The sequence below is a fragment of the Mustela nigripes genome, chromosome 1 (assembly GCF_022355385.1).
Source record: "Mustela nigripes isolate SB6536 chromosome 1, MUSNIG.SB6536, whole genome shotgun sequence".
In the NCBI taxonomy this organism is placed as follows: Eukaryota; Metazoa; Chordata; class Mammalia; order Carnivora; family Mustelidae; genus Mustela; species Mustela nigripes.
Genome location: NC_081557.1, coordinates 49,865,763 through 49,879,115, shown reverse-complemented (window position 1 = coordinate 49,879,115; position 13,353 = coordinate 49,865,763). Strand labels below are relative to the sequence as shown.

At 50.9% G+C, this 13,353-nt stretch overlaps 1 protein-coding gene across 1 annotated transcript; it reads left to right on the top strand.

Annotated features, from left to right (window-relative positions):
* The first annotated feature begins 4,217 nt into the window (after positions 1-4,217).
* On the top strand, positions 4,218-11,913 carry UCP3 (uncoupling protein 3). The gene is made up of 6 exons (XM_059391253.1): positions 4,218-4,457; positions 4,948-5,158; positions 5,428-5,628; positions 6,806-6,907; positions 7,459-7,639; positions 10,157-11,913. Exons 1-6 carry the CDS (start codon positions 4,332-4,334, stop codon positions 10,269-10,271), a joined length of 936 nt encoding a protein of 311 aa, XP_059247236.1. The 5' UTR covers positions 4,218-4,331; the 3' UTR covers positions 10,272-11,913.
* The last annotated feature ends 1,440 nt before the right edge of the window (positions 11,914-13,353 follow it).

Below are 13,353 nucleotides of genomic sequence, written 5' to 3'. Positions count from 1 at the left end.
ACCTCTGCCCACTCCCTTTGGCTCCCTTCAGTGTCATGTGTGAGAGAGACCCAGAATTTTAATTAATTTATAATTATAAGTATTAAAGGACTGGGGGTTGGGCAATACCATATACTAGCAATGTGAGTGGGGTTAGTCCTTGTCCCTCCCTGACACCGTTTTCTCCTCTGTAAAGGGAGCATTACAAATGTTAGATGCTCAGCGAGGAAAGGAATGAGGTACTGATACATGCTATAGCACAGACACATCTTGAATGTACTATGCTAACAGAAAAGCCAGTCATATACAATAGGATTTTATTTATATGAAAGGTTCAGAAATCCATAGAGATAGGGGCACCTGGGTGGCTCATCAGTTAAGCATCTGCCTTTGACTCAGGTCATAATTCCAGAGTCATGCTTCTCCCTCTGCCTCTCAGCCGGCTCTTGCTCTCTCTCGTTCTCACTCTCTCAAATAAATAAGATCTTTTAAAAAAATGAAATCTATAGAGACAGAAAGTAGATTAGTGATTGCTTGGGACTGAGTGTAAGGGAAAAAGGAAAGTGATTATTGATGTACACAGGGATTTGGGCGGGGGGGCCTGTGGGGAGTGGTGAAAATATTTTAAAATTGTGATGATGGGATGCCTGGGTGGCTCAGTTGGTTAAGCTGCTGCCTTCGGCTCGGGTCATGATCTCAGGATCGTGGGATCGAGTCCCACATTGGGCTCCCTGCTCAACGGGGAGCCTGCTTCTCTCTCTGCCTCTGCCTGCCACTATGCCTGCTTGTGTGCTCTGTCTCTCTCTCTCTCTCTCTCTCTGACAAATAAATAAATAAATAAAATCTTTAAAAAACCATTAATTAAAAAAAAATTGTGATGATGGTTGGATAACAACAGTTAAAACCAATGAATTATATTCATTAAATAGGTGGACTGTATGGTATGTGAATTATATCTCAGTAAAGCTGTTATTTAAAAAAACAGAATCCTGGGGACCTGTGTGGCTCAGTCAGTTAAGTGCTTGCCCTCAGTTCATGTCATGATCTCAGGTTTCCAGGATGGAGCCCCATAGCCAGCTCCCTGCTCAGGGGGAGTCTGCTTCTCCCTTTCCATCTGCCCCTCCCCGCTCCTCAAGCTCACTTTCTTTCTCTCTCGCAAATATTTAAAAACAAACAAACAAACAAACAAACAAACAGAATCCTAATAGTACTCACCTCATAGGGTTGTGAACAATAGAAATAATGTCTCTAAGGTATCTGGCACACAGTAGGCACCAAGAAATGACCGTTACTATCATTGTTAATGTTAGGACAGCCCTGCCCAGCCTATCCTGTGTGTGGCATTGACCTTTGAATTCTCAAAGGTGACAGGTCCAACCCCTGTCCCCATATGTGTCCTCATTACCTGAGGTAGCTCTTTTAGCAGCTGGAAGGAGCTATTTTAAAGAACCCTAAGTCAGAGGAACTAAACCAGATCTGGAACTCTGACCTTTCCCCTCACCTCCCTGCCACTCACCAGCCAGCCGCCTCTTGTCAAGTGATCAGGCTGTCAACTAAGCTTCTGTAGAGTAAGGTTTCAAGCCAGCTGGAGCATATAAAGATAGGTGCCAAGCCGGAGGCAGAGAGACAACAGTGGATGGTAAGGGGGCAACTAGATCCCTGCTGCCCCACCCTGGGATGGAGCCCTAAGGAGCCTTAAGGAGGCCCGGTGCTTCCCCTGCCCTGGCTGGACCCACAGGTAAGACCCCATTCTCCACCACCCCCTTCCTCCTCCATGCTCCGCCCTTCACGGCAGCTTACAGAGACAGCCCAGAGTGAACGGAGATCACTAGCCTGGGATCACTACAGAGCTGGTAGATTTCATTCCTCCCCCACCAAGTTAAGTGGGGGTAACGACAACCCTAATGCAGGGGCACCATGGTTGGGCAGAGGCTCGACCCGAACGTCTGCGTCACTCACCCACAACTCACTGTCCCCTTTTGCTGCTGACCGCCTCTGCTCTGATTTTGCAAATCTCCGTAGACAAGAGTGGCTTTCTCCTTAGTCTAGCACAGAATCTCCAGAATTCCTCTAGAGCATTAAGCCCTTTCCCCATAAGGGTTCTGGGGACTCCTTTCCTGAGTAGAGATGGTGCATGCACCTCTGGCCTCACAGGGAGGGAGGTTTACGAGCCCACACAACTCTACTCAAGCGGCGTCCTCAGCAGGGATATGCTGTGCAGGCTTTGCCAGGAGGGTGAGATCAGGCGGGGCATCTCAGAATGGGGTTGTCTGATCCCTGCTTCTGAGCTGCCATGGAGAACAGATTCCCCAGTCCCAGCCCAGACGTGAATCAGGATCTCCGGCGCTGAGGGCCTCTGAGAATCCACTCCGTAAACAAGCAGTTCCAGGGATCCTGAGCTCTCCCTGAAGAGTGAGGCTCTGGCCAAATGGCACGGCCACAGTGTCACACTGACCTGGGCTCCAGTCCCAGCCCCATCCCTTCCGTCTGTCTTATGACTAGCTGAAGCCCTCACAGCCTGAGGTCCCTTGTTTATGAGTGGGAATCTTTGTGACAACTACCGTATAGCCTTATAAAGGGACTGAATTAGTCAATACCTATATAGTCCTCGGCACCATGCCTCATGCAAGGAGCACCGGGCAGACATTAGGGTTAGGGTTACTGGAACATCCTGTGCCTCAAGTGCCCCAGCAGAGCTATGGAGAGAAGAGTCCTGCTCTCAACTTCCCCTTTGCCACTGACAAAAATCCGCTGGCTGCTAGATTTCCTCAAGTATCAATTCAGGATGCTGGAGTCAAGGGAGAAGGGAAGTGGGAAACGGTGGCCTCAGGGCAGCTCCTGAGTCTACCATTGTGGCCTCCCTCTCCACCACAACTTGACTAATGAAAGTTCTAGCGCACCCACCCCCCCAATGAGGTAGGGCTTTTAACTTGAGTCCCTGCCCATCCATTCTGCCGCCCACGGCTCAAGGCTGTGTCCAGAATAGGCTGCGTCTTCACGCGTGGCCGCTGCGTGGCTCCAACAGCTCTGGCTACACCATTCCAACAATTTCCTCACTGGTCTCTCCCCTTCCAATCCAGCCTTGACATTTGCACCTGCATACTCTGAACACTGGCCTGACGATGTCATTCCTCTACTTGAGAACCACCAACCACTCCCCATTCTCTGATTCAGTACAGCCCTGGCATTCCGGATCCCCCCATGAAAGATCACTGTGGGCTTCTCTGATTTCCCATTTCTCCACTTCAGCAAGTGGGGTTCCTTGGTCAACTGGTCCTCCCTGGGCCCCTCTAGCCCTGGGCCATCCTGGTACCAGGCTACACAGAGAAGCAGGATAAGTAGACCCTATCCCAGCCTTTACAGCTCCCTATCTAGTGGGGAAACAACTACAGCTACTAAGCTAATCAACAAAAAGCTGTGGGACCAGAGGCCAGGCCAAAGGAGTTTGAGAGTTCAGGCTCCCCCAATCCTCCCACCCAACCCCCAGGCCAGGGGAAAACAGGCTTCCCCCAGGAGATCCGGCCCATGAGACAAAACCCATGAAGTGGGATTCCTGGGGCTGATGTTCTGCTTTGGAGGAGGGAGGAAGCCTGGTCCTGGGCTCCTCTGCTGCTCTGCCTCCCATGGCTCCCAGGGAGATGGGGCTGCAAAGCATCCTGCTGCTGATGTTGGGGACAGTGGCAGCTGCTCTGCCTGGCTCAGGACAGGCCCCTTCCCCTCACACCTTTGAGGACATCCCTTCTCAGCTGAAGAGAACGGGCTTCTCAGACAGAGGAGGGTCCATCTTGGGTCAAGAGAATGTGTCTCCTCTCCCTGTGTGCACTTGGGCCTGCATCTGTCCTATTCCTGGCTGAGCAGGGGCATGAGTGTATCCGAAGGTCCTGGCTTAGCTGTGGTTACCTGGGGGAGCTGGCACGCCTGGCACAGGCAACCCTGCATTCTTATCACCTGTTCTTCTGGGTATCTGGTTTTTGGTGCTGATGCCATTTCTTAGCAGGTCACACCCCCTGGCACCCATTTCACACATACCCCTAGTATGCTGGGATCCTGGATTCTTCAGTGTCCTCACCCCTTAGAGTCAGGGCCAGTGCCAGAGTTGTGAGGCGGGCACAGTGTTTGTCCCTTTCCTTCTGGGGATAGGGATTTCCTTCTGGCAATAAAAACTCTGCACACAGGGGACAGGTGGGGACAGGTCTGGATGGCCCAAGTTCCATCTGCCTCCTCTGGCCTGTCTCTGACAGCCTCCTCCCTGCACTAAACCTCAGGATTGCAAAGCGGCCTCTCTCCTTGGACCTCTCTCCTTTCTTCTCTCTCCTGGGCCCTGGAGGGACCAGGCAGAACCTTCTGGGACCATGGCTGGACTAAAGCCTTCAGAGGTACCTCCTACCACAGCTGTGAAATTCCTAGGGGCAGGCACAGCAGCCTGTTTTGCTGATCTCCTCACCTTTCCACTGGACACAGCCAAGGTTCGCCTGCAGGTAAGTGCTTTTTGGCAAGGGTCGTTGCTCAGATCAAAGGCAGGACTGAGTTCTCCACTCCAGCACCTCTAGCGTGTGCCAGCCTGCTCGTCCTCCCGAACCCTGCACAGGCCACTCACTCCACTGCTTACAACCCTGTGCCACCATCATCTGAGACAAAAAAAAATCGTGGGTCCTTGGGCCCTTCCTGGCCTCACCTGACTTTGTAAACCATGGAGTGTGAAGGAAAAGTAACTGTGTGACCTTGGGCAAACCACTGACCACTTGTTGTGGGGAAAACAATCTGCCCTCCCTGTGCTCTGAGGGCTGAGCACCACACCATGGATCATAGTTTAGGAACGATGCGCTGGGGGCACACACCTTGTTTTCACGGGGACGTGGCGGCTCCAATCATGCTTGCGCTCGAGAACCAGCCCTGGGCAGGTCCCTCTGCACACCGCCCCCTCCGCCCCGCTCCCAGCTCCTCACCCTCTGCTGGGCCGTTCCTCAGATCCAGGGGGAGAAGCAGGCGACCCAGGCAGCCCAGAGACCCCAGTACCGCGGCGTGCTGGGCACCATCCTGACCATGGTGCGCACCGAGGGCCCCCGCAGCCTCTACAGTGGGCTGGTTGCCGGTCTGCAGCGCCAGATGAGCTTCGCCTCCATCCGCATCGGCCTCTACGACTCTGCCAAGCAGCTCTACACCCCCAAGGGATGCGATTGTGAGTGCCTGGCATCCCGGAGACACGGAGGGGTTAGGCAGAAGCAGACTCTAGGTTAGCGGGTCAAGGATGCAGGTGGTGCGGACTCAGAGGCAGGGCTGGGCCACTGAAAGCCGGAGACAGTCACCAGGAGACAGAGGCGCGGTCAGGACCCTGAGCCTGGGAGAAGAGGCAGGCGTCAGGCAAAAGCAGCCCCACAGAGAAGAGCGTCCAGCCCGGAGGAGCACTGGCTGGCCGAACGCTGACCCCCTCTCTCTCCTCCTCTCCAGACTCGAGCATCACTACCCGGATTTTGGCAGGCTGTACCACCGGGGCCATGGCAGTATGCTGTGCCCAGCCCACAGATGTGGTGAAGGTCAGGTTTCAGGCCGGCATACACCTTGGGGCTGCGAGCAACAGGAAATACAGTGGGACAATGGACGCCTACAGGACCATCGCCAGGGAGGAAGGGTTCAGGGGCCTATGGAAAGGTAGGTCTGGACTCCAGACTCAGAGGGCCCGGGGTAGAGCATGCCTTACCCTGAGTTAGGGCAGAGAACTGAGCGAGGAGGGAACTCCCAGCATGGTATAGTCCAGTGATTCTGCAAGAACATCCCAGCCAAAACTCTCACACTGACCTGCCACAGTGCCCGAGTTCAATTCAATTTGGCAACCCTTCAGCATGTGCAGGTTGCTGTGAGGGAGACAGAAAGGAATGGAAGATACCTTCCCTACCCTCATGGCTCTCACAGATGGAGAGGGATGAGACATGTCAAGGAGCAGCCAGCCCACAGGGTAGGACGTGCAAAGGTCGCACAGAGGCAAGAGAGGCTGTGCAGACTCCAAGGTCGGGGGGGAAGGTGACACGGAAGCTGGGCCTCAAGGCTCAGTGGGCTCTAGGTGTGTGGAGATGGAAGGGGAGGGCTTCCCCAGCAAAGTTCTCTCAGGGGTGATGACCATAGGACATAGGTCTGTAGGACTACAGGACTCAGAGAAGAAACAGAGGCCAGCGGAGGAGGCAACCGTGAGTTGTCGGGTGCAAGGAGGTTCCATGAGGAGGGGGTTTCCTCAAGAGTAAGGCTTCTGGGGTCCCTATGTGTCCCCGTGGAGGCCGCCGTGACAAATGTTGGAATCTCTCCCACATGTGGACCAAGGATCACACCAATCCTTGCAGAAGAGTGACCCAGTGAAGGTTAAGCACAGGACCCCTGGGTCACAGCCTGATTTGCTCTGCACTCTCCCGAAGTCCAGCCCTCTCATCTGTGATATCAGTGGCTGGGTCTTGATGCTCTCCTAGGGCCTCCCAGTGCTACTTCCTGTCACTGCTCCAAGAGCCTTGGAGCTCTTGGAAAGAAGAAAGGCTTCCTTGCCTGACTTTAGCCGGGTCTCAGGGAGGCATATTTTAATTTTGATAGATATTACAGATTATTCTCCAAAGTGTGGCTCGGACAAACATAAGAGGGCCTCTCTGTTTCCTGTCTCTGAGGTGGACACGGATAACCTAAGAGTTAGCGCCAGAGAGGAAAGTGTGGAACCCGCTCAGTTGAGGCGGTCTCCTCTGAGACCCCTGGAATGGAACATTCTGCCCCCAAACTGGAGCCCGGGACCTTGCAACCACAGAGTCCGCGTCTCATTTTCACTCATCAGCCCCCACCCCATCCTTCACAGGAACTTTCCCCAACATCACAAGGAACTCCATCGTCAACTGTGCTGAGATGGTGACCTATGACATCATCAAGGAGAAGCTGCTAGACTATCGCCTGCTCACGGGTAAGGCCCTGGGCTCCGGGGAGCTGCCCTCCCACAGCAGGGAGGGAACCTGGAATTCCACAGAGTGGGTACCACTCAGAGGTGACTGTTAGAAGGAGCAGAGAGGGGAGCAGTGCCCAGAAAAAATGCCCAGTATAGGAGAGCCTCTTAACTTGCTAGACGGGGTGCTGCCCAATTCATGAATCACTTAATAATGCCAATTAGAGCTTTAAAAAAAAATGCCCCGCCATCACTGTGATGACTGGGAAAGAAGCCTGGACAGGGAGGCCAGAGCCCTGGGTTCCAGCCCAGCACTTCCCACCGTGCACCTTGAAGCAAGGGTCACCTTCTCGGACTTCGTTTTCCTTTAATGAGATCGCTGGGCTGCAGAGCCGTCCAGCAGTGGGACAGCCCTGTTCTATTTTGTGAGTCCTGTGAGAGCTTTAGAAAGCTCTGTCCTCACACTCAGGAGCTTCCAGTTTAGTGAAGGACAAATGACGACCACGGGGAACAGAAAGGCAGCGCTTTGCCTCCTCACAGCTCCGCACTTGCTCCTCCCTTCCGTGCTGCAGACAATTTCCCCTGCCACTTCATCTCTGCCTTTGGAGCCGGCTTCTGTGCCACAGTGGTGGCCTCCCCAGTGGACGTGGTGAAGACCCGGTACATGAACTCGCCACCAGGCCAATACTGCAGCCCCCTGGACTGTATGCTGAAGATGGTGGCCCGCGAGGGCCCCATGGCCTTCTATAAGGGGTGAGTCTCCCCCTCCTGCTCCAGCACCCCCTCCCAGAGAACCTGGGCTTGCTTCCTTCCCTTCTTTCTCTCCTTCCTTCCATTCTTCTTTCTTTCCTTCCTCCGCATATAATGTGCCTACCATGGGTCCACCTGGGGACGTGGTGGTGAACAGCACAGATATAAACACCACAAAGGACAAATACAAAGAACTACAGAAGTTTAAAAAAAAAAAAAAGTGGACCAAATCTGACCTGGAGAGTCAGGGGAGGCTGAGAAAAAAGAATTCAAGGCATAGGTCAAAGTGTTGTCTATCCCCAAACTTATAGGGTAAGGGAGGAAGGAAGGGTGGTCGGTCGTCCTGAGACTTGCCTCCAGCCCACTGTCATGACTGTGGATCAGCACGGATGGCGGCCGAAATGCCCAGCACACGTCACTTTTTTTTGCTTCTGGGTCTGCTTTTACCATTCCTTCTTAATGGAATGCCTTCCCCGCCTCATGCACATGTGTCAGAACTAGTTCAAAGGCCACCTCCTCCCCAGTATTCTCCAGTAGGAATCTTTCCTCCTCCCTGTGAACTTCACCAATACGTCCTTGATTCCACTGTTTAGGGTACGTACCACCTCCTACCTTGTGTTATAGGATTTGTAAGGTTAAAATATTCCCCATGCTGGGTCACAAGCTCCTCAAAGCCAGAATGGAGGCTTATCCGTCTTTCACCTCCCTAGCCAAGAGCCAGAGCTCAATAATGTAGGTTGTGAACAACCACCATGACCACTAAGGCACTAAGTACAAGACCTTACGCAAAGCACTTTACACAGATTATCTGAACAACCCCTGAATTGGATGGTCTACTCCACATTTACTGAGGAAGAAATGGAGACTCAGGAAGGTCAAGTGACTTACCCAAGATCCCAGACTTACAATGTCAGAGCCATGGCTCTAAGCCAGATCATCAAATGCCACCCCCCGTGTTGTCATCTGTCCTATTGCCAGGCTCTTGGCTTGGCCCTCACCCCTCCCACCACTGATGCCTTCAGCAGATAGTTTTCTGGTGCCCCATGTTAGATGGGACCCATCATGCAATCAGGTCCTCAATCCTATAAGTGACATATAAAACTCCTTCTGTTGCCAGGCTGTTCTTCCCCTGTAAATGCTTCTCTCATTACAATCAGCAGCCGCTGCCGCCTGTCTCAGTTTATTCTTTCACTTGGAAAACAATTTACTGAGCATCTCCTGTGTGCCAGGCCCTGTGCTTGCCTCAGAGAGCAGCAGACACAGGCGACATTAATGGAGCATTTACGGAGACTGGGCCCTGCACTGTATGCTGTTTATTAACTCATTTAGTCCTTCACAACAACTATATGAGGTAAATGCTGTTATGTTCCTCATTTTACAGATGAGGAAACTGAGGCTTAGAAAGATTAAGTCACCTGTCCTAGGTCATGCAGCTAGAAACTGACAGAGCTAGGGTCTGAGCCCAGCTCGGACTCTGGAGTTCACCTTCATTGCCCCAGTGCTATTCTCCCTAGGGAGGCTAGGCTGAGGCATCTGGAGAGACATTGGTATGAGTCTGTGGGGCCCAAGCCTAGTCCTGCAGAGCCAAGAGCAACCAGCCAGGCAAGGAGGAGAGTAGGGGACATTCCCAGGCAGAAGGAGCAGCTCAGACAAGGGCACAGGAAGCAAGTCTGGCAGGAGAGTATAGGACCAGGAGGGGGATTAGTAGAGAGGCCGAAGAGGGAGCAGGTCAGGTCCCAGACTCCTCCCTGAGTCTGTGAAGCTGAGGTGGAGACTGGCTCCCAGCTGTGTTATCACAGGACAGGCAGGCTCTCTGGAGATTATAAAGCTGGTGTCACTCAGTCTTCACCCTCTGGTGTGCCAGCTTCTAGGTGCCCTGGTAGGGCCTCCGCAGGGATGGCCCCTCAGCATGTAAATGATTCCAGAAATACCCAGCAGCAGAGTGGAATCAGATAGTTTTAGCTGAACTCCTTAACTGCCCGGGGCTTCAGTTCCTTTTTTTTTTTTTTTTTTAAGATTTACTTATTTGGGAGGGAGAGAGAGCACACACACACAAGCGTGGGGTAGGGGTAGAGGGAGGCGGGGAGAGAGGGAAAATCCCGAACAGAGTCCCCACCTCACCACGGAGCCTGACAAGGGGCTCCATCCCACAACCCTGGGACCAAGACTGGAGCCAAAACCAAGAGTCAAACGCTTAACCAACTGAGCCACCCAGACACGCCTGGGCCTCAGTTTCTAAAAAAGAAACGTGGCAACGATCATAGCTTCCTTATAGACTTGTGGGAATTAACTGCCTAACACAGAACCTGGTTCAAAATGTGCTTTCTTTCCTTTCTTGACTCCTGCTCCTGCCTAAATTCCTTCAGCAGAGGAGAAAAAGCCTGAACAGACTCAGAGAATGTTTGTGACTAACAGAGTCCTAGGTCCTTTGGCACTAATGCTGTGAATGCGGGGAGCGCCCGACATCCATGTGGGGTACTTAGTCCACGCCACCTGATGTTCTGGTTGTTCTCTCATCAGATTTACACCATCATTTTTGCGTTTGGGAACCTGGAATGTGGTGATGTTCGTGACCTATGAGCAGCTGAAACGAGCCTTGATGAAAGTCCAGATGCTACGGGAATCTTCATTCTGAATAAAGCAGGGCCACTTAGTACTTAATTGGAACAAGAACCAGTGGGTCCCACACAACCCCACACATGTTTACACAACTGTTTATTTCCTGCTGAATCAAGAAACAGAAGCAGAGAAAGGATTCTGGTCTTCAGTGCTTTGTCTTAAGAACACATTTGTTTTGTATGGACAAGATGGAAATTAAATTATATTAATTTGAGGGACCCATGATGTTGGATGCCTAACATTTAGGCAAGAGAAAATAAACCAAAACATCCACTTGGATAAAACAAAAGTCTGAAAACCTATGTTCTGTAAAAAAAAAAAAAAAAAAATTTAAAAAAATCTAATGAGATGATGAATTGTAAACAGGAAAGACTGCAAACGTGAGACAGCAGTGGTACATGACACCTGGAAACCAGCTAAGGAGTGTGGAGGGACGCTGCCGAAACAACATAGCTGTGACTGCAGCCTTTGGTTAACTATGGATCATCAGCCATCTGTGTAATGTGCCTGCCACTTAGAAGCCACTGGGATTCTAGAAAATAGGAGACCAAAAAAAAAAAAAGAGAAAGAGAACGAGAAAACCGGGAACCTGTGCCAAAAGAACACTGCTGGGCCAGCATGAGGCTGAGATTCGTAACTGTTCCCTGATGACACTGCAGAATCAAGAGGGCAGACCTCATCTTCTTTCCTGTAAAATGGGAGTAATAAACCCCTCCCTCCTCTCTCACCCGGGATGTTATGAGGATCAGGTGACAGGGTGGACATGAAAGCTCTTGATAAAAGCGGAAGCTCTGATATTTACAAGTTCTTGGGAAAGATATTCTCAGGACAGTAAAGAACTGCCAGGGAAATTTGAAAGGTTGAAAAGTTGTCTAGAGGTTAGACCAAAGGAGCCAGGGGCTGGGGGGCCAGGGGTGACAGAATGGTGTGCAGTCATGGAAGGCCCACTCCCACGCAGCCCTGGCTTCCCAGCAGGACTGTAAGACCCCTGAACGGTACCAGGCTTGGGGAAAAAGAGGTAGATGCCAGGCTGACAGCCTAAAGTAGCAGGGCTCAGAGTTTTTTTTTTTTTAAGATTTTTTATTTATTTATTTGACAGAGAGAGAGATCACAAGTAGGCAGAGAAGCGGGCAGAGTGAGAGGGGAGAAGCAGGCTCACCGCCGAGCAGAGAGCCCGATACGGGGCTCGATCCCAAGACCCTGGGATCATGACCCGAGCTGAAGGCAGAGGCCACTGAGCCACCCAGGTGCCCCAAGGGCTCAGAGTTCTTTGGAAAATTATTATAATTCAGTAAAGGGTGTGGGAACGAGAACAGCCTTCTCTTTCTTGGACAGAATGTCCCTTTCTCACCAGGTTTCCTGTTTGCCAGCACTGGGCCTTTGTGACATTAATAACAGTACTGGGTTCAAATGTCCCCTCCCCTCATCTTACCAGAAACCTAACCACCAGGAATCCTAATACCTCACTGTCCTAGCAGAGAAGTAGAAATAACAATCCCCCACCTTTGTAGAAGTGCTCAGCAACGTCATCTCTCCCTCCCCACTCTGACACGGCTGCATCCCAGGAGGGGAAAAGTAAATGTCCACTCACCCTTAGCACTCTCCTAAATTTAAATGATAATTTGAGATTATCAACATATATAAACTGGAAAGTTCAAATAAAAGCAAAAAAAAAAAAGAAAGAAAGAAAGAAAGATTATTTCTGTTTAATATCTGGTTTGATTTTTAAATAAAACCCATATTTAAAATTTTCTCTTTCTTTTGACTTGACTGGCATGTACAAGTCATTCTTTTTTTTTTTTTTTTTTTTTTTTTTTTTAAAGATTTTTTTTTTTTTTTTGACAGAGAGAGATCACAAGTAGGCAGAGAGGCAGGCAGAGAGAGAGAGAAAGAAGCAGGCTCCCTTGCTGAGCAGAGAGCCCGATGCGGGCCTCGATCCCAGGACCCTGAGATCATGACCTGAGCCGAAGGCAGCGGCTTAACCCACTGAGCCACCCAGGCGCCCTGTACAAGTCATTCTTAAACTCCTGGTCTCAGTTTGTAAATTCCTAGGGCCAGGAACTATGTCTTCTATGAGTTACTATGCAACAATATGTATTTTTTTTAATGTATATATTTATTTCAGAAAGAGAGAGAGCATGAGCAGGAAGAGGGGGCCAGGCAGAGGGAGAGACGGAATCCTCAAGCAGACTCCCAGCTGAGGAGGCTGATGCAGGGCTCAATCCCACGACCCTGAGATCATAACCTGAGCCAAAGTCAAGAGCTGGCCGCTGAACCAACTGATCCACCCAGGCGCCCTCCCCATAGCAATGTTAACACATCCTCCACCCAAAACAAACTATCTGGATGATGATACCAAAATAGAGAAAGGATCAGTTCTACCAAGAGTTACTTTGATTGGAAGCAGCACCTTAGTGACCTCTGAGTCCAGACTTTTGAAGAAAGGAAAACCAGGGGTGCCTCGATGGCTCAGTATTTAGGCATCTGCTAAGGTCAGCTAAGGCGTCTAGCTTAGGTCATGGGATCGAGTCCCACATCAAGTTCTGCATTGGGCTCCCCGCTTGGTGGGGAGCCTACTTCTCCCTCTCCACTTCTTCCTCTCCCTCTCCACTACTCCCTCTCCCCCTACTGCTCCTCCTGCTTGTGTTCTCCCACTCTATGTCAAATAAATAAATAAAATCTTCAAAAAAGTAAGAAAGGAAGGAAGAAGGAAAAAGAAAGGAAAGAAAGCCCAGATTGGTGGGAGGTCTTCTATAGTTTCTTGGGCAAAATATTAGCTCTCTTTCCCCACTTTTTAAAGGCAGAAGTTGAACCAAATGAACTAAAGCTCTAAAGTTCAGTGATTCTAAGAACTGAAACAGCTTCTTCAAAACCACAGCATGCAAGCCCTTCCTAGTTCTATCCCCAATTTCTGCCACAAGGAAGTCAGGGATGAGATCTTGTAAAATGGTCAGGTCACCAGCTGAGGCCCCACAGGGAAGTTGGTGTCTTAGCTCTGTGCACCCGTCCCCCATAACACATCCACAGACACTTACTCCATCAAGTCATTAAGAGGAAATGTGCTCTGGGGCTCCTAGGTAGCTCACATGTTCTCACTC

Bases quoted from the DNA above. Each gene is read 5' to 3' on its own strand.
- UCP3 (XM_059391253.1), top strand. From the start codon at position 4,332: ATGGCTGGACTAAAGCCTTCAGAGGTACCTCCTACCACAGCTGTGAAA. The intron at 5,159-5,427 runs GTGAGTGCCTGG...CCTCCTCTCCAG, and splicing joins CACCCCCAAGGGATGCGATT to ACTCGAGCATCACTACCCGG. The intron at 6,908-7,458 runs GTAAGGCCCTGG...TCCGTGCTGCAG, and splicing joins AGACTATCGCCTGCTCACGG to ACAATTTCCCCTGCCACTTC.